Consider the following 24,572-nt stretch of genomic DNA (forward strand, 5'->3'; position numbering starts at 1 on the left):
TGTGTAGCTCAGACCAAATTTGAACTCCTAGAAGTCCTGTTTCTGTCTCGAGTGACACCAAGTCCAGCCATATCTTAGATGTAGGCACTTACACAACCGCAGGCCTAGTGGCTGGTATCTTACAGAAGAGAATCCTTCATTCAAGGCCTTCTACCTCTATCCAACTGTGAGAAAAGGCTATCTATTCAGTAACTTGCATACTCTATGCATAGCTAATGACAGACCCTAATCTTACCTCTTCGGCCATCTGCAGAAGTGCTTTATTATTGTTTTCCCATTTGGTACGCCATATTATTGTTTCTTTTTCCAGTTTTTTAATTTTCTTTGTCATCTGTGAATGAACATAATTACAACTTTAAAATCCTAAGTTACCATTTTAAATTTTATTTATGTGTGTTGAAGTTTTGGCTGCATGTATGTGTGTATATATAACATGTGTGTCTGGTGCCCCTCGGGGTGAGACAATCAGATCCCCTGAAACTGGAGTGACAAAACAGATAGTTGTGCCAAATGTGTGGGTGCTGGGAACTGAACTCCAGTCCTCGTTAGCTTAACTGCTGAACGATCTGACTCTTGAACTCCATTCCCATAGAGGATTAATGTTGCTCTTCTCTCTATCATTGCATTTGTCTCTGACTTCCAAAAAAACTAAATATTGATGTCCTGCCACAATATCCATTTGAGAACTAGAGGTTCTAGAGAAATTAAAGCTATGTTTTGGAATTTTTTATGACCAGGCTGATCTAGAATGCAGAGATATGCCTGCCTATGCCTTTGAAGTGTTAAGAATTCAATTTTTAGAAGTTGAAAAATTAATCAATTAGTCATTCTCAGTATTGCTTTGTTTATTGAGTTCATGCTGGCTATGATTGAAGTCAAGACACCGAGCCAGGTCCTGTTAAGCGAAACAGAACAAGACAGACCGGACACCTTTTGCTGTGTGGCTAAAAGAAACTAGGACAAAGGAAAGAACTCAGTTGAATACTGACCCGCAGTGATCTGTATTTTTCCATCTCACAGGATGCTCCAGAAGGATAGCAAATTTGGGGAGTCTCTGTCTTGAACTGTGTTTTGCTTCAACAGTGAGCATATGCCTAAAAGTTACCCCTTGATCAGATTATCAACTCAAAGAACTGGTAGGCAAAACAAACCTGCTGCTCATGGAATTCTCCAGATTACTAGGTCTAAAAATACCTCAAGGTGGTAATCTGAGCACTGTTTAGTTCGTAGTATCTGAACTTTAATGTGCCAAACACTACCAGAAATTGGTGGGTCTTCTTTACTATTTTAAAGGGACAGAAGGCCACCAAGCCTAACAGACCTTAGGTTGATCCCTGGAAGGAACCTACATGTTGTAAGAGGAGAACCTACTCAGAGAAGTAGTCCTCTGTCCTGCACATATGTATACTACACAATAAGTAAATGGGGGTGGGGGGTGCACAAAGTCAGCAACTTGACTACAATCACAGTTTTTAAAGATTTATATTTTATTTCTGTGTTTGTCTACGTGTACACAGTCATGGATTTCCTGAAGCTGGAATTACAGGTATTTATGAGCGACTTGACACGGGTGTTGGAACTGAACTGGAAGAGTAGCAGGCACTATTCACCACTGAGCCATCTCCTTACCGTACAGATTTATTTTTATTAGTGTTTAGGGGGGGGGGCAGATCACCTTGAATTACAGACTGTTGTGAGCCACTCAACATGGGTACCTCTGCAACAGCAAGCAGTGTGCTGATCCAGAGCATGCATTCTTGGCTACCATACATTAGGTACTTTTCAGCAGCACTTTTAATAATACTCCATTGTAGTCTGACTGTGTACCTGTAGCTGGGAAGACTGAGGATTGAGGCAAGAGGGCTGCTTGAGCCCTAGAATACAAGACCAGCCTTGGCATCAAAGTGCAGTGGTGCAATAGAGCATCAGATGTTCAATGTCATCAGCTTGTACCAGTCTGGGCTACAAGCTCTGTTTTTGTTTTTTAAAAATTAATTCATTTTATATATGTGAGTATGCTGTCACTGTTTTCTGACTCACCATATGATCCCATATAGATTGTTGAGAGCCACCATGTACTTGCTGGGACCTCTGGAAGAGCAGCCAGTGCTCTTAACCACTGAGCCATCTCTCCAGCCCCCAAGATCTGTTTTATTTTTTTAATGCAGGCAAGAAAAGGATTTTGTGAAATGAATGGAAGTAAGCAATTAAAACAGAATCCTAAAAGATTAGCTCTTTGGGGACACATTAACAATAAACATACCCAATTAGTAATAAAGAACTCAAAAGATCCCTTTTATGTTTCAGTCTACTAAAATATATAAATACCTTTTCCATTTCCTGCCTGAAGGTTGTAAAAAGTTCATTGCTTTTTGCCATAGTAGTCTGGAATTCTTCAAATTTATCCATATAAAGAGAAAGCTACAGAACAAAATAGAAAGTCAGTTATTCTGAGTAAACAATTCAAACTCAAACGCTACATTATGAGGGGAAAATGTGATAGCTAAAGTTCTAATAACTCAGAGATTGATCTAGTATTTGGGAAGCTTATTGTAAAACAGTATTAATTATAGCTTCATTAATTAAAATCCAATGGACATGGTAGTTAGAAATTTCTCACACCTGCCCCCTGCTTACATTTGAAAGAGGCTAACTTCTGAGGAAAGGTGTGGAGGGAGGTGGCAACAGTGAGATAGATGCTTAAGGAAAGAAACTAGAAAATGGCAGGAAACTTTAGGAATTTGTATTCAAGACAGATTTAAAAATAACAGTGTGAGAGAAAGGAAAGGATGAGCCCTAAGTTCCAGGAGGGTGGGTGCCCTTCAGAAATGGTCTAATGCCATTCATCACAGAATTTTTTATAAAGGGGAAGGCTGTAAAGAGTGCGTGCTGTTTTTGCAGAGGACCTGGGTTTTGGTTCCCAGAGCCCGAATAGAGGCTCACAACTATCTGTAACTACTCCTGATCTCTGCAACAGGCGCAGGCAGGCAGGCAAAGCTACACAGGGCTGCAGTTTAACAGCAGAATGTTTGCTTAGTGTAAAAAGTTCAATCCCCAGATAGGAAAAAAACAGCATCAAATGAAATGTAGGAGGCTGGGGTGGGATATATTATAGCAGACAGTTCATCAGGCATCAAGTAATCACTGGGACGAAGGCAACAGGCAGTACCTGCAGAAAAGTGTAGCAGAACAAAGCTGCAATAGTATGCAGGATTGAGCAAAAGCCGTGCTGCTGGCATGAAGTCAGGCAATGGTGCTACTCAAAGAGCACTTTTGCACTTGTAATAAGATACTCCAGTAGCAGTATCAGAGCTGAATGCTGTCCCAAAGTAGTGAACAGATAGATGCCAACTACCCATAAGACAAGTGTACTGGCAACTAATATGAAATCAGCTCTTGGAAAGGATGGTAATGTTCAGGTAATAGAAAAAGAAATGACAGCAAATAAAACAATGACACTGGTCCCAGACAGAACCTGCAGAAAGCCACAGACTTATATACCTTAGATACCCAAATTGAGTCTTGTCTCCACTTGGACAACTGAATGTATAGGACTGACAGGTCATGGATTTGAATTTCCTACTAGCCTGGCATTGATCATAACCTACTGGGAAAGTTCCAGAGACTGGGAAGTTAGTATCACCAGTACAGTAAAATGAACACCCTGCCCAAACAATATCCCTAAGTGGTACTTATAAAGATTCATACCAGCTTTAATGTATTAGTATATTTAGGATCTTAACTTTTAAGAGACTCAAACTAGCTAGCTAAAAAGCACCTTATCTCACGTACAAAGATGAAATCTTTCTTGTACCTTCTCAAGTAAGGACATGGATGGTACACACTACACGTTTTCGAAAAAGGGTTGTACCAGAACATAGTGTGGAACCATAGTGTGTACCATAGCATAGTGTGGGATGAAAAGGGAGGGAAAGCCTTGGCTAAAAGTATTTCACAAAAATACCTTCAAGTGGTGACAAATTAGCACAAAAGTATAACTAGGTTAAGGTATGTGAAACTGTAAGACTCTTTAGATCTGGAAGCTTGCCTGTTTTCCCTTAGTGTGAGATACGAGACACTTCAGAATATACTGGAACAGAATATACTTGTCAGGCCCATTCATACATACCTTCCATCATAGGAAATAGACATGGTTGAATACTTATTTTACTGCTTAACAATTCACAAACTTGATGTTTTGAGGATAGTGTTTTGGGTAATATACCTTAAGTGTGGTTGAGAAAGCTGCTCTGACCTGAGGAACAGGATAAGATGGAGTGAAAGTGAAAGGGTATGGAGACAGGGAAGAAGTATCTGGGACCTTGAAAAGGAGAACCATTAAAGATGGATAACTAGCCATCCACCCACTTTGGTTGAGATTTGAGAGTGGGAGCTACTACTACTAAGACACTTCTGTCTTTTAGTACTAAAACCAGGGACAGTCAAATTTGGATGGTTACCCTAAATGAAAAGACACTATATCTAAAATATTCAAGACTGCTCCCTCAGCATTGTGTCAGCTCTTGCTGTGAAGAAGCAAAAACCACATTAGAGGAATTTCCAGGTATGTATTAAATGGGTCATTGTTCTTACAAATTCTGCTATCCCCAACTATCAAGTTACCTGCTGTTTTAGTTGTACTTCTTGCTGTTTCATTTGTTCATATTTGTGCCTGGATTCTGTTGCTTCTTTTAATAACTAAAAAATAGAAACATCCTTGCAAAAGTACTAATAGCAATTACAAATAGGAACATAATTATGTCAAGTACCATAGTTACTCCACATCCTTCAGCTCACTATTTTAGCAAGAATGACTACCCTCCAAAATGGAACACCTTATTTCCACCAGTTACCATTTACAAATACCTTCCATCATTAGGAAGTAGAAATGTTTGAATACTTATATTATTTTTACTGCTTAAGTAGAAAGGTATAGTGGAGGCCTAAAACAATTTACAAAGTTGAGGTTTTAAAGATGGTGTTTGGGTGGTTTCAGGTGAAAATAATCACATGTCTGATATTAGCAGAAAACATGGCTAAGTACCTCCTACATGACTGAGAAACCTTCTCTACTACCTAAGGAACAAGAGAAGATGGGGCGAAAGGCTATGGAGGAAAGTAGTAAAGTCTAGAGAACAAAACAAAATGGGTGTGAGACTGGAGATGTGCTTGCTTTATATGTAAGTAGAAAGCCCAGGGTTTAATCCCCAGGACTTCCTAAATTTGGGATGGTGCTTCAAGGAGTTCAAGGTCATCCCCCAGCCAGAGCTACAATATGAGACCCTGACTCAACAAAAATAAAGGGGAGAATATGACTCAATAAAATTAAAATTTCACCAATGAAAATCATTTCCCTAGTGTTAACTTGTTCAAAAACTAAACAAGGGCAGGGAATGGTAATGCATGCCTTTTTAATCCTAGCACTCAAGCAGGCATGTGGATCTCTGAATAGAAATAAGTAGCCAAAAGCCTTCCAGGGCTTTTCTATCATACCTCAGGAGTGACATGGAATTAGTTAAAATACTGGCAATACCTTTTCCTTTTTTTTAAAGGAACAGAACTTACAAACTCTCTCTCTCTCTGATGTTTTTCATCAGCTTCTTTTATCAGCTGTGTTGTTTGCTGAAGTTTGGCATCCACAAGCTGTTGTTGCAATTCCTTGTGTTTGAATACTTTATCAATATGCTATGGAAAAAGAATTCCTTCCATCACTTCATGAAGACAGGAACACAATGGGAGAGGAAATATAAGAACACAACACTCTGCTTATCCTGCGTTCCTATTCATAGCACATAGCTAAGAACATTAGGTCTTTCTGTCTCTGCACCTAAAGTAGTTTGACATCACCTGCAAGAGTACTGCCCTCTGGTCAGCCTCGTTGGAGCTGGGCATCATCTCAAGACAAAGAAGAGCTCAAACTAACAGATCTGTACATACACAGCACTTTTTCTGCCCATTCCCTACCATTAAATTTTGCTAAATTCATCAGTTGAAGGCAGCATCTGACAACTTAAATGACATGAGTCAAAGCCAAGCTAATGTGTGACACTAGGTAAATTTCTGTCCTGCTAAATCTCAATGCCAATATGTGATATAATCATACCCAGATTTGCTGAGCTCTAAGTAGTTCAACTTCACTCATAAGGTGCTTGGTGCCATACAGACATTTGGCAAAAGCTTGCATTTCTAAGAACTGGTAAGTGGCTATCTATATACACTAAAGCCATCAAAACATGCATGCCTTCTTGGACCTAGAGGATTAGGATTCTTCCAGTTACGGTATGATATGTGACAGGGAGAATCCTAATGGGCGATGAGCCTAGGTATTAAGAACATGGCAATGATTTCTTCACATATGAATATGAACATGTCATGGTATTAGTCACAAATAACAGGATTCAAATAGGGTTTTATAACTTCCTACATCTATGAGGAAGCAGACAGCCTATTAATAAAACCAAAAGCATCATAAGAAAATGGGGGGGGGGCCTAGACAGATGGCTCAGCAGTTAAGAACACATGGCTGCTCTTCCAGAGGACCCATGTTCAATTCCCAGTACCCACGTGGCAGCTTGCAACTGTCTTGTAACTCCAGTTCCAGAGGCTCTGACACCCTCATACAGACACATATGGAGGCAAGCAATAATGCACATGAATTTGAAAAAAAGAAAAGAAAATTAGGGCTAGGCCCCTGCCTTAATCCCAGTAGGAAGATCTTTGTAAACTCAAGGGCAGTCTAGACTATATGGCAAGCTCCAGGACAGCCAGGATTACAGACAAAACCAACAAAGAAAATCAGGTCTTTAATAATTTAATCATAAATTTTATCCTATATGACAACCAAACCACAAAACTATTTAATAAGTTCTTCAATAATAAAACAGGACAAAGAAATCTTGTATTTTGGAGATGAGACATAAACTAGTAAAACAGATAGGCTTTATTTGGTTCTTAATTCAGGATGTTGCTATTAACAGAAAAATAGGAATGGTTAAGAGCTCTTGCTGCTCTTCTTGTTGCTCTTGCAGAGGACCCAACATTGGGCAGCTCACACTGCATGTAATTCCAGCACCAGGGACTCCCAATATCCTCTTCTGACCTCTTGGAGCACCCACACACAAAGAATTTTAGAAGAAAAGCAAATACATTCTAGCAGTGATTAAATTTATGGTCAAATGATATGGTCCAAAAGAACTTTGATTTATACACTCAGTATCTACAAATGGGGCTTGAAAGATGGTTTAGTGGTTAAGATCACTGGCTGTTCTTCCAGAGAATCTGGGTTGAATTCCAGCACACACGGTGGCTTGCAAGCATGTGTTGACTCCAGTTTCAGGGGATCTGACACCCTTCTAGCCTCCTTGGGCACCAGGCACATGTGCAGACACATGCGTACAGAAGATCCATACACAGAAGATAATTTACAGTGTTTCACTGAGTTCAAGACAGAGCTATGAACATGACTTAGCAATTAAATACAAATAATGTTCTGAGCTTGGTCCCCAGCACCCACCTTGGGCATCTCTCAGTCACCTGTAATTTCAGTTGCAAGGGATCTAATACCGTTTTCAGGCCACTGTAGCCACTGCACTCATGTGTAAATTCATACCCAGACAAAGACAAACATATATACATATAATTTAAAATAGACTGAAAAACTTAAAAACTGTTCAAGGCAGTGTCTTTTTTCAGACACTGTCTGGAAAAAAGAAACAAAACAAAACAAAACACCTGAACTCTTACCACTCAAGAAGCAAAGACTACACCTGCCTCAAGTTCCAGGCAAGCCAGGAATACAGTGAGTTTCAAGTCAGCCTGGGCCACAGATAAAGGACAAACAAAAACAAAACTCACAAAAGGCCAGGGGTGGTGGTACACACCTTTTATCTCAGCACTCAGAGGCAGGCAGATCTTGAGTTTGAGGTCAGCCTGGTCTACAGAGCAAGTTCTAGGACAACCCCTACCCCCGAAAAACAACAGAAACAAAAAAGACTCACAAAAGACAGGCCTGGGATGTAAGTTAAATGATAAAACATACGTAGCATACACAAGGTTCTTGGGATTGATTTTGACATGAAAAAGATAAAAAAATAGGGTTGAAGATAGCTAGCTCAGTAGCAGAAAGGCTTCAGAGTATGGCCAAGGCTCTGTATTTAACCAAGAGCACAATTAACGAAAAACCTAGGTGGAAGCCACTCATGGTGATAAGCAAAACCCAATCTGAATGACAAAATAAATAAAACTAAACCAAAGCAAACCCTGAAACACAGATATAATGAAATGGCTATAGATGCAGGGCATTCTGGGGCTAAATTTAGCCATTATTAGTCAAGATAAGAAAACAGTCTGTGTTGTGAGAATTGCCATTTTCTAGTATCACATGCAACTAGTACTTAAGACTCCTGGAAATTATCTTACCTATTTGTGCAGACAGATTCTCAATCTTCCTGGTTGGTTATATGCAATGGTTTGATTCTTTCCCTATTCTAATAAGCCCGCTTGTGTTACACATAGACAGAAGTTCTAAAACATCCTGCAGTAATACTTTTCCTATAGTAGTGAACACAAGTTGCTACTAGCAGTGAGAAGCAGTATAAAACAATCTAGTGCTATATTACCTCTTCCCTTAGTGCATACTGCTCAATAAGCTTCTTCAACTTCTCTCCCAGTTCAATGTTCTCCTGTCGCAGTTTGGCATTGTGGATGTCATGTTGTTCCAACTGAGCTTGGATTTCATTTAGAGTTATCTGGAAATGTGCTGTTGCTTCTTTACGTCGTTCTTCCTCCTCTCGTGCCTGCTGCATATTCTCCTCCTGAGTATCCAAAAGAATTTCTGTTACTAGGAGGTGTATGGGCACAATGCTCACAGAAGCTGTTGTGCCCAGGCTACTCAGGAGGCTGAGAAGGAGATCCCAAGTTCAAGGCCTGCCTGGGCTTACAGAATGAGTTAAAGAACAGTCTGGCCAACTTAGTGAGACCCTGTCTTATGCAAAAAGAAAATGAAGGAAAAATGGTTCAATTGGTGTAGCTGCCCCAGCCTAAAGACGTGAGTTCAAACTAATACCCACATAAAAAGTAGAGCATGGCAGCCTGTGCCTTTAATCCTCACATTGGGGGTGGGGGGTCCACATGCACACATACACTACCGCAGCCAACACACGAATGGACACATACACCAAAATAAAAAAAAGGTTGGAGATGCAGCTCAAGTAAAAAATTATTTGCCCATTCACTGCAGTATTGAAGTGCTTATTACTGTTTTCTGCACCTCTGAATTAAGTTAAAAAAATGAAACTAAATATTGAAATAAATTTGATACCTTTTAAAAAAATTGCTTGCCTAGTTTGAGAGGGTCAAGAGACCAATAGCATCCTTATTTTGACAAGCTTACCTTCAAGTATATTTTATTAATCCATTCAAAATGACTAGTTGGGTTGGGATGGGAGTAAGTTAAGTGGGATTGAAACAAGGGCCTTGGGCTGGCAAGATGGCTCAGCGGGTAAGAGCACTGACTGCTCTTCCAAAGGTCCTGAGTTCAAATTCCAGCAACCACATGGTGGCTCACAACCATCCTTAATGAGATCTGGCGCCCTCTTCTGGTGCATCTGAAGAGAGCTACATTGTATTTATTTATAATAAATCTTTGGGCTGAAGCAAGGTTGACCAGAGTGAGAGGGACACAGAGTTGCTGACCCGAGCGAGCAGAGGTCCTAAAAACAGTTCCCAATAACCACATGAAGGCTCGCAACCAACTACAGCTACAGTGTACCCATTACAGTAAGTAAGTAAGTAAATAAATAAATAAATCTTAAACCAAAAACAAGGGCCTTGAGCACACTAGATCTCATTAAGTTGTCCAGGGTGACAGTGAACTTGCTCTATAGCATAGGCAGGTCTTGAACTTGCAATACTCCTATCTCATTCTTTTAACTAGCTATGGTTATACACCTGTGCCCCTAACCTAGGTACCATCTACCTTAAGATCAAATTATAAAGATTCAGGGCAGGAAAGATACCTCAGTTGTTCTTGCAAAGGACCTAGGTTTGACTCCCAGCATCCACAAGGTAACTCACAACCATCCATTAGTTCCAAGTTGAGGGTAATTCCAATTGCTGATGCCTGCTTCTGACCTCTACAGCCAGCAGCTTTGTATTGGTGCACAGATATATATGCAGGCAAACCATTCATACAGTAAATACATCTTTTTAAATAAATTAATAAACAGGAATGATCAAGAGTAAGGAAGGAATTGAGAAGATGGTTCAGAGCTTAAGATCATTTACTGTTTTTCCATAGGAGCCAGTTCAGTCCCCACATCCAAATCAGTTGGCTTAGAACCGTCTGTAACTATAAGGGATGGAGGTTCCCATCAAGAGCATGCAATGAGACACACACCATAAATACAATCCATTTATTTTTTTTTTTAATAAAAAAAAAGCAAGGGGGCTGGAACGATGGCTCAGAGGTTAAGAGCACTGACTGCTCTAGCAGAGGACCTAATTTGAAATCTCAGCAACCACATGGTGGCTCATAACAATCTATGATGAGATCTGGTGCCTACAGGCATACATACAGGCAGAAAGCTGTATAAATAATAAATCTTTTAAAAGAGGAGGGCGTGCTGGAGAGATGGCTCAGTGGTTGAGAGCACTGACCACTCTTCCAGAGTTCCTGAGTTCAAGGCCCAGCAACCACATGGTGGCTCACAACCACCTGCAATGGGATCTGCTGTCCTCTTCTGGTGTGTCTGAATACAACTACAGTGTACTCACATACATAAAATAAATAATTCGTTTTGTGTTTTTTAATGGAAGCAAATGATAACTCCCATCTGGTGAAAAATCCATGTCCTAATCCATGTACCTTAGTAAATGCTGCTGTACCTAGGTCCTTAGAATGAAGCTGGGAGAGAGGGCATTTGCTCAGAGTTCCAGCTCAGTGCCCTACCCTATTATCCACAAGGACAGGCCAGTTACAATGTTAAGAGGCAGATTCTTTTCATGGCTCTTTTTTTTTCTCTCATCCTCCATGGACACCAATTCATACCTGCTTACTTTTCCTACATAAATTTGCCAAGATCTAAATGCTACTGCTAAAAGTACTAGGAGTGAGCCAGGAAACTTGGGCAGCGCAGTGCCAACATCCACCTACGTGTGCAGCACTGCTCCTTTCTCACCGACTCTAAATTTACTACTTTCTTATTTTCTGGCAGCTACTTTAGGAGTCTGCAAACAAAAAACAAAACAAAACCCAAAACTGGTGACTCTGAACTTTTTTAAGCCATGGCTTTGAGTGGTAGGGGACGGAGGGAGAAAGGATTAGAGAGAGAGAGGTCAGTAGTTTTATGAGCACTGCTACTGTTGGAGAGAACCCACTTTCAGTCCCCAGCACCCAGCAGATGGTGATCATAACCATCAGTGACTTCAATTCCAGGAGACCTGACACACTCTTCTGGCCTCCTCAAGCAGTAGACATGTACACGGTACACACAATAAAAAGAAAGTTAGCTGGGCCAGGCGGTGGTGGCACACACCTTTAATCCCAGCACTCAGGTGGCAGAGGTAGGTGGATCTCTGAAACCAGCCTGGTCTACAGAGCAAGTTCCAGGACAGCCAGGGCTATATAGACTAACCCTGTCTCGAAGCATTCCCACTAAAATCAGGGACAAGGCTGCCCACTTTCTCCCTACCTATTCAATATACTACTTGAAGTCCTAGCCAGAGCAATTCAATAACAAAAGGAGATCAAGGGGATACAAATTGGAAAGGAAGAAGTCAAAATATCACTTTTTGCAGATGATATGACAGTATATATAAGTGACCTTAAAAATTCCACCAGAGAACTCCTAAGCCTGATAAACAGCTTCAGTGAAATAGTTGGATATAAAATTAACTCAAGTCAATGGCCTTTCTCTACACAAAGGACAAACAGGCTGAGAAAGAAATTAGGGAAACAACACCCTTCTCAATAGTCACAAATAATATAAAATACCTTGGCATGACTCTAACTAAGGAAGTAAAAGATCTGTATAAGAACTTCAAGTCTCTGAAGAAAGAAATTAAAGAAGATCTCAGAAGATGGAAAGATCTCCCATGCTCATGGATTGGCAGGATCAATATAGTAAAAATGGCTATCTTGCCAAAAGCAATCTACAGATTCAATGCAATCCCCATCAAAATTCCAACTCATTTTTCTTCAACGAATTAGAAAGTGCAATCTTCAAATTCATCTGGAATAACAAAAAACCTAGGATAACAAAAAGTCTTCTCAAGGATAAAAGAACCTCTGGTGGAATCACCATGCCTGACCTAAAGCTTTACTACAGAGCAATTGTGATAAAAACTGCATGGTACTGGTATAGAGACAGACAAGTAGACCAATGGAATAGAATTGAAGACCCAGAAATGAACCCACACACCTATGGTCACTTGATCTTCGATAAGGGAGCTAAAACCATCCAGTGGAAGAAAGACAGCATTTTCAACAAATGGTGCTGGCACAACTGGCGGTTATCATGCAGAAGAATGTGAATCAATCCATTCCTATCTCCTTGTACTAAGGTCAAATCTAAGTGGATCAAGGAACTTCACATAAAACCAGAGACACTGAAACTTATAGCGGAGAAAGTGGGGAAAAGCCTTGAAGATATGGGCACAGGGGGAAAATTTCTGAACAGAACAGCAATGGCTTGTGCTGTAAGATCGAGAATTGACAAATGGGACCTAATGAAACTCCAAAGTTTCTGCAAGGCAAAAGACACCGTCAATAAGACAAAAAGACCACCAACAGATTGGGAAAGGATCTTTACCTATCCTAAATCAGATAGGGGACTAATATCCAATATATATAAAGAACTCAAGAAGGTGGACTCCAGAAAATCAAATAACCCCATTAAAAAATGGGGCTCAGAGCTAAACAAAGAATTCTCACCTGAGGAATACCGAATGTCTGAGAAGCACCCTAAAAAATGTTCAGCATCCTTAATCATCAGGGAAATGCAAATCAAAACAACCCTGAGATTCAACCTCATACCAGATGTTCCTCAACAGAGGAATGGATACAGAAAATGTGGTACATTTACACAATGGAGTACTACTCAGCTAAAAAAACAATGAATTTATGAAATTCCTAGGCAAATGGATGGACCTAGAGGGCATCATCCTGAGTGAGGTAACCCAATCACAAAGGAACTCACACAACATGTACTCACTGATAAGTGGATATTAGCCCAGAAACTTAGGATACACAAGATATAAGATACAATTTGTGAAACACATGAAACTTAAGAAGAACGAAGACCAAAGTGCGGACACTTTGCCCCTTGTTAGAATTGGGAACAAAACACCCATGGAAGGAGTTACAGAGACAAAGTTTGGAGCTGTGTCAAAAGGATGGACCATCTAGAGACTGCAATACCCAGGGATCCATCCCATAATCAGCCTCCAAATGCTGACACCATTGCATACACTAGCAAGATTTTGCTGAAAGGACCCAGATATAGCTGTCTCTTGTGAGGCTATGCTGGGGCCTAACAAACACAGAAGTGGATGCTCACAGTCAGCTATTGGATGGATCACAGGGCCCCCTATGGAGGAGCTAGAGAAAGTACCCAAGGAGCTGAAGGGGTATACAACCTTATAGGTGGAACAACAATATGAACTTACCAGTAGCCCCAGAGCTCGTGTCTCTAGCTGCATATGTATCAGAAGATGGCCTAGATGGCAATCATTGGGAAGAGATGCCCCTTGGTCTTGCAAACTTTATATGCCCCAGTACAGGGGAATGCCAGGGCCAAGAAGTGGGAGTGGGTGGGTGGGGGGAAAAGCATGGAGGACTTTTGGGATAGCATTGGAAATGTAAATGAAGAAAATACCTAATAAAAAAAATAGACAGGGGGCTCAGAACTGAACAAAGAATTCTCACCTGAGGAATAACGAATGGCAGAGAAGCACCTGAAAAAATGTTCAGCATCCTTAATCATCAGGGAAATGCAAATCAAAACAACCCTGAGATTCCATCTCACACCAGTCAGAATGGCTAAGATCAAAAATTCAGGTGACAGCAGATGCTGGCGTGGATGTGGAGAAAGAGGAACACTCCTCCATTGTTGGTGGGATTGCAGGCTTGTACAACCACTCTGGAAATCAGTCTGGCGGTTCCTCAGAAAATTGGACATAGTACTACCAGAGGATCCAGCAATACCTCTCCTGGGCATATATCCAGAAGATGCCCCAACTGGTAAGAAGGACACATGCTCCACTATGTTCATAGCAGCCTTATTTATAATAGCCAGAAGCTGGAAAGAACCCAGATGCCCCTCAACAGAGGAATGGATACAGAAAATGTGGTACATCTACACAATGGAGTACTACTCAGCTATTAAAAAGAATGAATTTATGAAATTCCTAGGCAAATGGATGGACCTGGAGGGCATCATCCTGAGTGAGGTAACACATTCACAAAGGAACTCATACAATATGTACTCACTGATAAGTGGATATTAGCCCAAAACCTAGGACACCCAAGATATAAAGTACAATTTCCTATACACATGAAACTCAAGAAAAATGAAGACTGAAGTGTGGATACTATGCCCCTCCTTAGAATTGGGAACAAAACACCCTTGGAAGGAGTTACAGAGACAAAGTTTGGAGCTGAGATGAAAGGATGAACCATGTAGAGACTGCCATATCCAGGGATCCATCCCATAATCAGCTTCCAAACGCTGACACCATTGCATACACTAGCAAGATTTTGCTGAAAGGACCCAGATATAGCTCTCTCTTGTGAGACTAGGCCGGGGCCTAGCAAACACAGAAGTGGATGCTCACAGTCAGCTAATGGATGGATCACAGGGCTCCCAATGGAGGAGCTAGAGAAAGTACCCAAGGAGCTAAAGGGATCTGCAACCCTATAGGTGGAACAACATTATGAACTAACCAGTATCCCGGAGCTCTTGACTCTAGCTGCATATGTGTCAAAAGATGGCCTAGTCGGCCATCACTGGAAAGAGAGGCCCATTGGACTTGCAAACTTTATATGCCCCAGTACAGGGGAACGCCAGGGCCAAAAAGGGGGAGTGGGTGGGTAGGGGAGTGGGTGGGTGGGTATGGGGGACTTTTGGTATAGCATTGGAAATGTAAATGAGCTAAATACCTAATAAAAAATGGAAAAAAAAATAGACAGTTACCTGGGAGTTCCTTGTTTACTCCATGTGACCAAATATGAATGAGGGAATCCCTTTTTTGAACAGGAAACCCAAATTTAAAAGAGTGTTCTATCAGTCATTTACAAAATCAGTCTAAGGAAAACAAAAACACGGTCATAGCTGCTGTGTAGATAGGCGCATCTATCTACCTTTCTTTCTTTCTTTCTTTCTGTCTGTCTGTCTGTCTGTCTTTCTTTCTCCCTTCCGTCTTTTCTTTTCTTTTCTTTTCTTTTCTTTTCTTTTCTTTTTTAGAATTTTTCTGAGACAGGGTTTCTATGTATAGTCCTGGCTGTCCTGGAACTCAGAGATCCACCTGCCTCTGCCTCCCAAGTGCTGGGATTGAAGCCATGCACCACCACTGCCTGCGAAGGCACAGATTTCAAACAGACATAAGATAACCTTTTGTGACATCACTTCAAAACAACAAATCAACTAACCTTTAAGGTCTTATTATGACGCTGAAGTTCCCTGCAAAGAGATTCCAGTTTGCTTCTTGCCAAGATGGCCTTGCTGTGTTCACTCTGAAGGTGAACTTTCTCTTTCACAATCTGGGCTTGCTTCTTCTGCAGAATCTTCATTTGTTTCTGAACATTCCTGCTTTCTTCCAGCTAAAATGAACAAGTACTTTTTTTTACATTCAGAAAGCATAGTGAAAGCCCTCATTCCCTCAGTGAAGGCTAGAACACTCAGTTACCACTATGTGATTTTCTTTTCTTTTTTTAAGACAGAGTCTTGCCATGTAGCCTGGTTGGCCTACAATCCTCAATCCTCCCCTCAACCTTCGGGTGGAATTACAAAGGATTCAATACCTGCCCCCCCCCACCTCTCACACACCCACACACAAGTCTTAAAAAAAATAACTGGCTCATCACCCAGAGAGAGGGACCTGTAAAAATGTGAGCATCAGGAACATTTCATTCAATCAGGATGAACATTCAGATGGCATGGCATCAGACTGTAATCACAGCACTCAGGAGGCTACAGCAGGAGGATTGTCACTATTTCAAGGTCAGTCTAGAGCTATATGAGTACGATGGCCTGCCTGGGTTATAATATTAGCCCCTATCTTTACATACAAAACAAAACAAGCCAACTACTAAGCTAGAGAGCAGGCTTAAGCAGAGAACCAGAGTTCAGATCCCAGGAGAAGTCTGTAACTGCAGCTCTAGGAGATCTGATGCCCTCTTCTAGCCTCTTTAGATAATGCATTTATATGCACATCACCCCAACCCAGTGGTAGAATACTTGCCTCCCACAAGTAACACTTGGGGTGAGGATCCCATCCTTAGCATGACTACAGGGCGGCAGGGAGAGCCCAATACTGCACTGTATAACTGTATTCCAACTGTTTCATGCTATTGAAACCACTGACCTCCTCCCTGTTCTAGTTGTAAAGGAAGTAAGCAATTTAGTGTGGAAGGAAGACAAGACCTTAATCTTTCTTCAGCCCCCAAGATATACATCTTCAGAACAACTTTTAATTATTCACATTCGACTTTAATATCCAAATTTTGTACAACTATTATCAGGCCACAAGTTGCCCAAGAGTACAGAGTGAGATGGAGATTAGAATCTTGAAACCTTCCACATTGACCTGGGGACCTTGATTTGTCACCTTTGCCTGACTTCAGAGATTAATTATAGCTATTCCTGATTTCAAGTCAGTGATTCATGGGCAATTTAGGCTTTTCATTTTCCAGTTGTAATCTATTTCTTTTCTTTTTTTTTTTGTTTTTTTCAAGACAGGGTTTTTCTGTATAGCCCTGGCTGTCCTGGAACTCACTTTGTAGACCAGGCTGGCCTCAAACTCAGAAATCCGCCTGCCTCTGCCTCCCAAATGCTGGAACTAAAGGCATGCGCCACCATGCCTGTCTGTAATCCATTTCTTCTGTCAGAGTTTCATCTTTTGAGTTTAACCCTTTGCAAAATGTGCTAACCCCTATCCTGGCCAGAACTGGTAAGGCCAATATCTCTTGAATTTCTGTTTGTTAGTTAGCTGTCTATAGACTACTTCCTAGCTATTAAGAGCTGCTGAAGGGCTGGAGAGATGGCTCAGAGGTTAAGAGCACCGACTGCTCTTCTAGAGGTCCTGAGTTCAATTCTCAGCAACCACACAATCACATGGTGGTCCACAACCATCTGTAGTGGAATCTGATGCCCTCCTCTGGTGTGTCTGAAGACAGCTATAGTGTACTTGTATACATAAAATAAATAAATCTTTAAAAAAAAAAAACGCCTTTAATCCCAGCACTCGGGAGGCAGAGGCAGGCGGATTTCTGAGTTGGAGGCCAGCCTGGTCTACAAAGTGAGCTCCAGGACAGCCAGGGCTATACAGAGAAACCCTGTCTTGAAAAACCAAAAAAAAAAAAAAAAAACAAGTTGCTGAAACCCAAACATAAAATACAGGATTACTGGGACTAAAGAGAAGGCTCAGTCATTAAGATCACTGGCTATTCCTCTAGGGGACCTGGGTGCAATTCTTGGCATCCACATGATTCTCATAATCTTCTGTAACTCCCTGGTTCAATTTCTAGCATGTAGAAGCAGCTTACAACAGTCTGTAACTCTATCTACTTCCAGGGAGTCCAACACCCTCTTCTGGTCTCCGAACACCAGCACACATATGGTACACAGGAATACTTGTAGACAAAATACCCACATACATAAAATAAAAACACTGTAATTAAAAAATGGGATTACCGGGCTGGTGAGATGGCTCAGTGGGTAAGAGCACCCGACTGCTCTTCCAAAGGTCTCGAGTTCAAGTCCCAGCAACCACATGGTGGCTCACAACCATCCGTAATGAGATCTGACTCCCTCAAGACAGCTACAGTGTACTTACATATAATAAATAAATAAATCTAAAAAAAATGGGATTACTGTGCTTTTGTCTTTATTTTTATTATAAAAGAAGCTGATGTTGTGTTAACAAGATCAGATGGCTTATGGGGAAGCTTGCCATACAAACCTTATGGCTTGAGTTCAAATCCCCAGAACTCACTCTGAAAAGTTGTACCCTGTCCTCTGACATCCACACGCACACTGTGGCACTCAAGTGTCAGCACTCTCACACACACAAACACACACATACATACATATAAAAGCTGGAATTAATGTGTATGTTATTTAGAAATTAATACTCAACTTTATTTTTCTAAAAATACTCACAGACCACTGAACTAAATATAGAACTTTTTTTTTAACTAACTAGGACTCAGGAATCCTGCAATTTTAGGTTAGAAGCAAATGAATCCCTTTCAAGGTAACATCTATACTAACAGATAAGATGGCTACCTTCCTAACCTTTCTGAACAGCTTTTACTGAAGACATTGATGTGGAGTCACAAAGAGCAAGAGTGCCACCTTGTGGCCCATCAAAACCCACCAAAAGTATCACTGCAGGATATGGTAGGTCAAGTCTGCAATCCCAATACTTGGGAAGGTCATAAAGGCAAGATCAGGGGGTCAAGGTCATACCTGACAATGAGTTCCAGAGTGACCTTGGATAAATAAGGCTGTCTGTAAAAGACCAAACCAACCAAACAAAAACTTTCCAAACTATTTACAGGCACTACTTGTAGGAATTCGAATTCCTATGGGAAGAATTGCTGCTTTGGCATATGTGAAGTGTGGACTAGGCATGGTACTACAACTTGAGAAGCTGAAGTCAGACTGAACTACTGCAACTATCCCTGCTCCAGGGTTCCCACAATCCTGTGCTCACTAATCCTTTGCTGCCCCTTTTATGTTATTTCATCTGTATAGTCCTAAAATTCTTAAAAAGCAAACACCCTTTTGTTTTTCATTGTTGTGACTTTAGGATGGACTAGTACAACCAAGGAATTGGTATTACTTTAATAATTTCCATAATTTACACTACATTAATTAAGTAGCTACATTGTGACTCCAGGATGTCAGATTCTAGATTATATTGCTACAACTCATCAATATTGTTGAGGTTTTATTTGGGACACTGTGGGCCACAGGCTTTGTCATATAAAAAGGTTATTCTATGCTTCTCTCAGAGTCACATGGAGATAAAACTGGAAAAAGGCTCCTATGGACTTCATTTTAACAATTTGAAGGTAAGAAGTGGGGACCTTCAGGTTGAAAATTTGGGGAGGCAGGCAGGTAGGTATAATGCCACAAGCCAAGAAGGGCCCAGGTAGACAGAGATTCTTCTGGGAGAGATTTAGTTGTTTCAACTGGCTCCAACTGAGAAGGGGGAAAGAACAGACAAAAGAAGCTAGCCAGGAACAAAAGAGCTCAGAGTTAGTCCCAGCACAGAGGGTTCTTCAGGACCAGCTCCACATATAACACACTGTACATGTAGTACAGCACATCTCAGATGGAACCCACATCTACGTTGGCAGTATTCATGGCAATGTCATAGTAACCGAGATTCTAGCGGCTAGTTAGCTTCATGTCTAGCAGAGACACTGACAAATGAATCAGAAGTGCATCCCACACATCAGCCTGTATTCTTCCTCTGTGGAAATCTCTGATTGCTTCTTGCACTCACCATAGTACAAAAGACATGCTCCATGTCTGGTCAAATATGTATAGGTTTATGTATAGGTTTTGGAAAGTATCAGAATTACTGAGTGCCAATGACAAGATACCCCCCATTTTCTATCTATCTATCTATCTATCTATCTATCTATCTATCTATCTATCTATCTATCTTATGTAAGTGCACTGTAGCTGTCTTCAGACACTCCAGAAGAGAGCATCAGATTTCGTTATGGATGGTTGTGAGCCACCATGTGGTTGCTGGGATTTGAACTCAGGACCTTTGGAAGAGCAGTCTGCACTCTTAACCACTGAGCCATCTCACGAGCCCCCGTTACCCCCCCATTTTCAAAGCTTGCCATGTTTTTGTTGGTTTTTTTGTTGTTTTGTTTTGAGCAGAGTCTTAGTATGTAGCCCAGGCTGACCTCAAACTCAGAGACCCACCTGCCTGCCAAGTGCTGGGATTAAAGGTATATGCTGCCACACCAGCCATTGTGTATTTTTGGAATGCATTAAAAAAAACCCACTCTTAACTAGGTGTGGTGGTGCAAGCCTTTAGACCCAGGACTCAGAAGGCAGAAGACGACAGAGGACTGAATTTGAGGGCAATCTGGCCTATAAAATGAGTTCCAGGATAGCCAGGGCTACACAGAGAAACCAAACTGTCTTGTAACCAACTCCCCCCCCCCATCCCCCCAAAAGAAAGAAAAAACAAAAAAGAAACCCAGGGCTAGAAAGATGGCTCAGTGGTTGAGAGCACTGGCTGCTCTTCCAGAGGTTCTGAGTTCAAATTCCGGCAACCACGTGGTAGCTCACAACCATCTGGAATAAAATCTGATGCTCTCTTCTGGTGTGTCTGAAGACAGCTACAGAGTTCTCATATAAGTAAATATTTTTTAAAATTTTAAAAAATAAAAAGAGAGAGAGAAACCCACTATTACTTGTGGGCAGTTCAGAAAAAAACAGGTTTTAGTTGGATTTAGCCCACAGGGTACATAATACGTGTATTTTCCTGGTATACACATAAATGAAATTCTCCAAGGTACTGGCTTCTAGATGTTCAATTCATATGATATTACTAAACTTTTTCCAGAGTTGCTGGCAAATCTGTATACCCAACAGCACTGTACACAAGTTCTGTTCCCAACACCCATGTAGAGAAGCTTAAAACTGCCTATAATTCCAGCTCCAGAGGATCTGAACCCTCCTTCTGGCTTCTGAATATGAATGCGCAAAGACTCACAGATACATATGTAATTAACAGTAATTTCTTTAAAAAGTGGGAAATACAGAGAAACCTTATCTCGAAAAAAACCAACACTGAAAATAAAAAAAAAAAGTGGGAAATAAAGACAAGAGACCATGCAAATCTACTCTTTTTAAGTATATGAAGATTTTTTTTTTTTTTGGCTTTTCAAGACAGGGTTTCTCTGTGTAGCCCCAGCTGTCCTGGAACTCACTCTGTAGACCAGGCTGGCCTCGAACTCAGAAATCCGCCTGCCTCTGCCTCCCGAGTGCTGGGATGAAAGGCGTGCGCCACCACGCCCTGCAAAGATTATATTTCTTAATTTATGCCACATAAAAGATATAAAATGGACCAGGCATGTGGGTTCGTTAGGTGAGTCAGTGGTTAAGAACACTGGCTACTCTTCTAGAGGTCCTGAGTTCAATTCCCAGCAACTACAAAGTGGCTCATGACCATCTATAAAGTATCTGATACCCTCTTCTGGCATGTAGGTGTATATGCAGACAGAGCATTCCTATATTTAAATAAATAAAATTTCAAGAAGATTTTGTAGTTGTACCAGTGCTACCTTGTGAGCCAGCCTGGTGGTGATGGTGTAAGCCTTTAATCCCAGTACTCAGGAGGCAAAGGTAAGTAAGTGCAAGTCCGTGAGTACATGGCAAGCTTGATCTACACAGCCACGATCTACATAGAGAAACTTTCCAGGAAAGCCAGGGCTACATAGAGAAACACTGTCTCAAAAACAAACAAAACAACAACAACAAAGGACCAGGCATGATGGTCCAATCCTTTACTCCCAGCACTCAGGAGGCAGTGGCAAACACTGGTGATCCTTGCTGAATTCCAGGACAGCCAGGGCTACAGAGTGAAAGCCAGTCTTTAAGAGAGAGGGATGGAAAATGACATCTCATTGTGATCTTCTTTTCTGACCACTACATGAAGTTAATACCTCTCTCTATCTATCTTTATGGGTCGTTAGGGCAAGTTATCTCTGGTTTTCTACTTCTATGGAATGCCTCTTTCCTATCTTCTGCCCTGTTTTCCACTGGTTGGTTGTTCCTTTCATATTTGTAGATATTATTTTATTTTTCCATATTATTATTATTCTCTTGTGCTAGGAATTGAATCTAAGACCTTGTATATACATATAAGACAAATGCTCTGACTGAGATATATATACATCCCCAGTCCTAGGTGTTCTTTCATGGGTATCTTTTAAAAATGTTATGTGTGTGGGCATCTTGCCTGCATGTGTACCACATTTATGGTACTTTCCTAGTCCAAAGGCCAGAGAGGGTATCAGATCCCCTGGAACTGGAATTATAGTAGGTTGTTAGCTGCCATGTGGGTGCTGGGACTCTAATCCTGAGTCTTTTGGACAAGTAGCTAGGCACTCTTAACCACTAAACCATGTCTAGCCCCCTTCACATATTCTTGATACTAAATCTACCTGTGTTGAAAAGGTCCCAGGCTTGTAATGTTATCTTTCAAGGTACTTTGAATCCCTATTTTCCTGGTATACACTCAATCTGGGGCTGGCACATGCTAGGCAAGCATATTACCACTGAGATATATCTCTAGCCCTTTTTTATTTTAAAGCAGGGTCTCTCTCACTAAATTGCCCATATAGCCCTCGAACTAGTAATGTTCTTGCCTCGGCCTCCTCAATAGCTTGCATTATAGGCCCGCACTAACAGGTCCCAGTGTTTAAGGTATTTACTGGAGGCACATATTGATTTGCACAATTTGTATTTCTTTGCTTACTTATTGCATGTCTATGTACCGTGATATGACTGTGGAGTTAGGAGATAGCTCACACCTTCTCCCATGTGAGTCCTAGGCACCCAGCCCAGGTCATCAGGCTTGGCAGTACCTTTACCAACTAGCCTTTTTTTTTAAGATTTATTTCTTGTATATTTACATGATTACACTGTAGCTGTCTTCAGACACACCAGGAGAGGGCACTGCATCTCATTACAGATTGTTGTGAGCTACCATGTGGTTGCTGAGACTTGAACTCAGGACCTCTGGAAGAGCAGCAGAGACTACGTAACCATCTCTCCAGCCCCTAACTCAGTCATCTTGCTGGCCCACTGTTTTTTGTTGTTTGTTTTGTTTTGTTAAGATAAAGTCTTGTTGTATAGCCCAACTGACCTCAAACTCATAGAAATCCTCTGGCCTCAGCCCCCCAAGTGTTGGAATTACAAATGTGAACTGCCATACCTAGATTTGTTTTTTGTTTTCTGTTTTGTTTTTGTTTTTGTTTTTGGAGACAGGGTTTCTCTGTGTAGCCCTGGCTGTCCTGGCACTCACTTTGTAGACCGGCTATGTAGATGATTTGTATAAATGCTTTTAAAACTATTTAATTAGCCAGGCAGTGGTGGTGCATGCCTTTAATCCCAGCACTTGGACCTCCTGATACTAGAACTGGAGTTCCAGGTGGTTGTGAGAGACCTGTATTGAGATTCCAAGCCATGTCCTCTGCCAGATCAGTACACATTCTACTGTTGAGCTCAACTTGTCCATTTTGATAATGCTTTTCATGGCCTAAGAAACCCATCCCAAAGGTACTCAGTGGGTAAGATTGCTTTTCTGGACAAGCTTGAGTATATGAGTTCAAATCCCCAGTACCCATATAAAAAGCCAGGCATAGTTACATAAATACCTGTTATCCCTGTGTCATTTGAGGGAGGGGTGTGTGCTATGAGGATCACTAGTTCCAGCTTTAGTAAAAAAAAAAAACCCTTTCAAGACAGTAAGATGGAGCTGGAGGGATGGCTCAGGGCACTGGCTGCTCTTCCAGAGGTCCTGAGTTCAATTCCCAGCATCCACATGGTGGCTCACAACCATCTGTAATGGGATCCATTGCCATCTCCTGGCCAGCAGGCATACATGTAAGCAGACTATATGCATAATAAATAAATCTTTTAAAAAAGTAAGATAGAAAGACCCAATGTCCTTCCACTAACTTTTGTCATGCCCCCCACACATAAGGGGGAAGGTCAAGAGCCTTTACCACTTACTATCTCAACAAATGGGTTACAGAAGGAGTTGTCCAAGGCCAGCTTAGTCCATATAGTAAGTGACACAACAACCAAGGCTACATAAGACTCTATCTCAAAAATAACAAAAACAAAAGAAAAATAGATCTTTTCTTCCAAAGTTAGGAAAATATTTAACTACTAACAAATCTAAATACTATCTCAAAGATTTTTTTTTTAAACAAGGTCTTATATCCCAGGCTGGCTGGTCTCAAACTGCCTATGACACTATGACATTGAACTGCTGCTAAGCTTGCCTTTTGCCCCTGGGATTACAAGCGTGCACCAAACCATTATTTTATGCAGTGCTGGGGATGGAACCCAGAGCTTCATGCATACAGGTGTACTATAGGCACATGGCACACACCACATGGGAACACGCACGCAAACATATTCTTTCTCTTTCTCTCTTCTTCCCTCTCCCTCTCTCTCCATAAATAAAATAAACAACTCCTAACACTGAATTTTAGAAAAATCTATGCTAGCCAGGTACAATGGCACAAGCTTAATTTTAACTATTAAGACTCAGGCAGGGGGGTTGGAGAGTTGGATTAGCGGTTAAGA

General features: G+C 41.1%; 1 protein-coding gene across 5 annotated transcripts in view; it reads right to left on the reverse strand.

Moving 5' to 3' along the window:
• The window catches only part of Txlng (taxilin gamma), a 50,538-nt gene that overhangs the window by 3,077 nt on the left and 22,889 nt on the right, over positions 1 to 24,572 (reverse strand). For 2 of the 5 annotated variants that reach the window (NM_001290776.1, NM_178935.5), the window contains 6 exons: positions 15,647 to 15,817; positions 8,619 to 8,813; positions 5,566 to 5,685; positions 4,624 to 4,698; positions 2,329 to 2,421; positions 236 to 331 (listed from right to left, as the gene is read on the reverse strand). In NM_001290776.1, the coding sequence (NP_001277705.1) occupies positions 236 to 331; positions 2,329 to 2,421; positions 4,624 to 4,698; positions 5,566 to 5,685; positions 8,619 to 8,813; positions 15,647 to 15,817 (750 nt within the window). Of the gene's footprint in view, positions 1 to 235; positions 332 to 2,328; positions 2,422 to 4,623; positions 4,699 to 5,565; positions 5,686 to 6,796; positions 8,814 to 15,646; positions 15,818 to 24,572 lie in introns of those variants that run through there. The other 3 variants (NM_001290777.1, NM_001290778.1, XM_006528892.3) reach the window with 2 other exon arrangements.

The sequence above is a fragment of the Mus musculus genome, chromosome X, assembly GCF_000001635.26.
Source record: "Mus musculus strain C57BL/6J chromosome X, GRCm38.p6 C57BL/6J".
NCBI classification, from domain to species: Eukaryota; Metazoa; Chordata; class Mammalia; order Rodentia; family Muridae; genus Mus; species Mus musculus.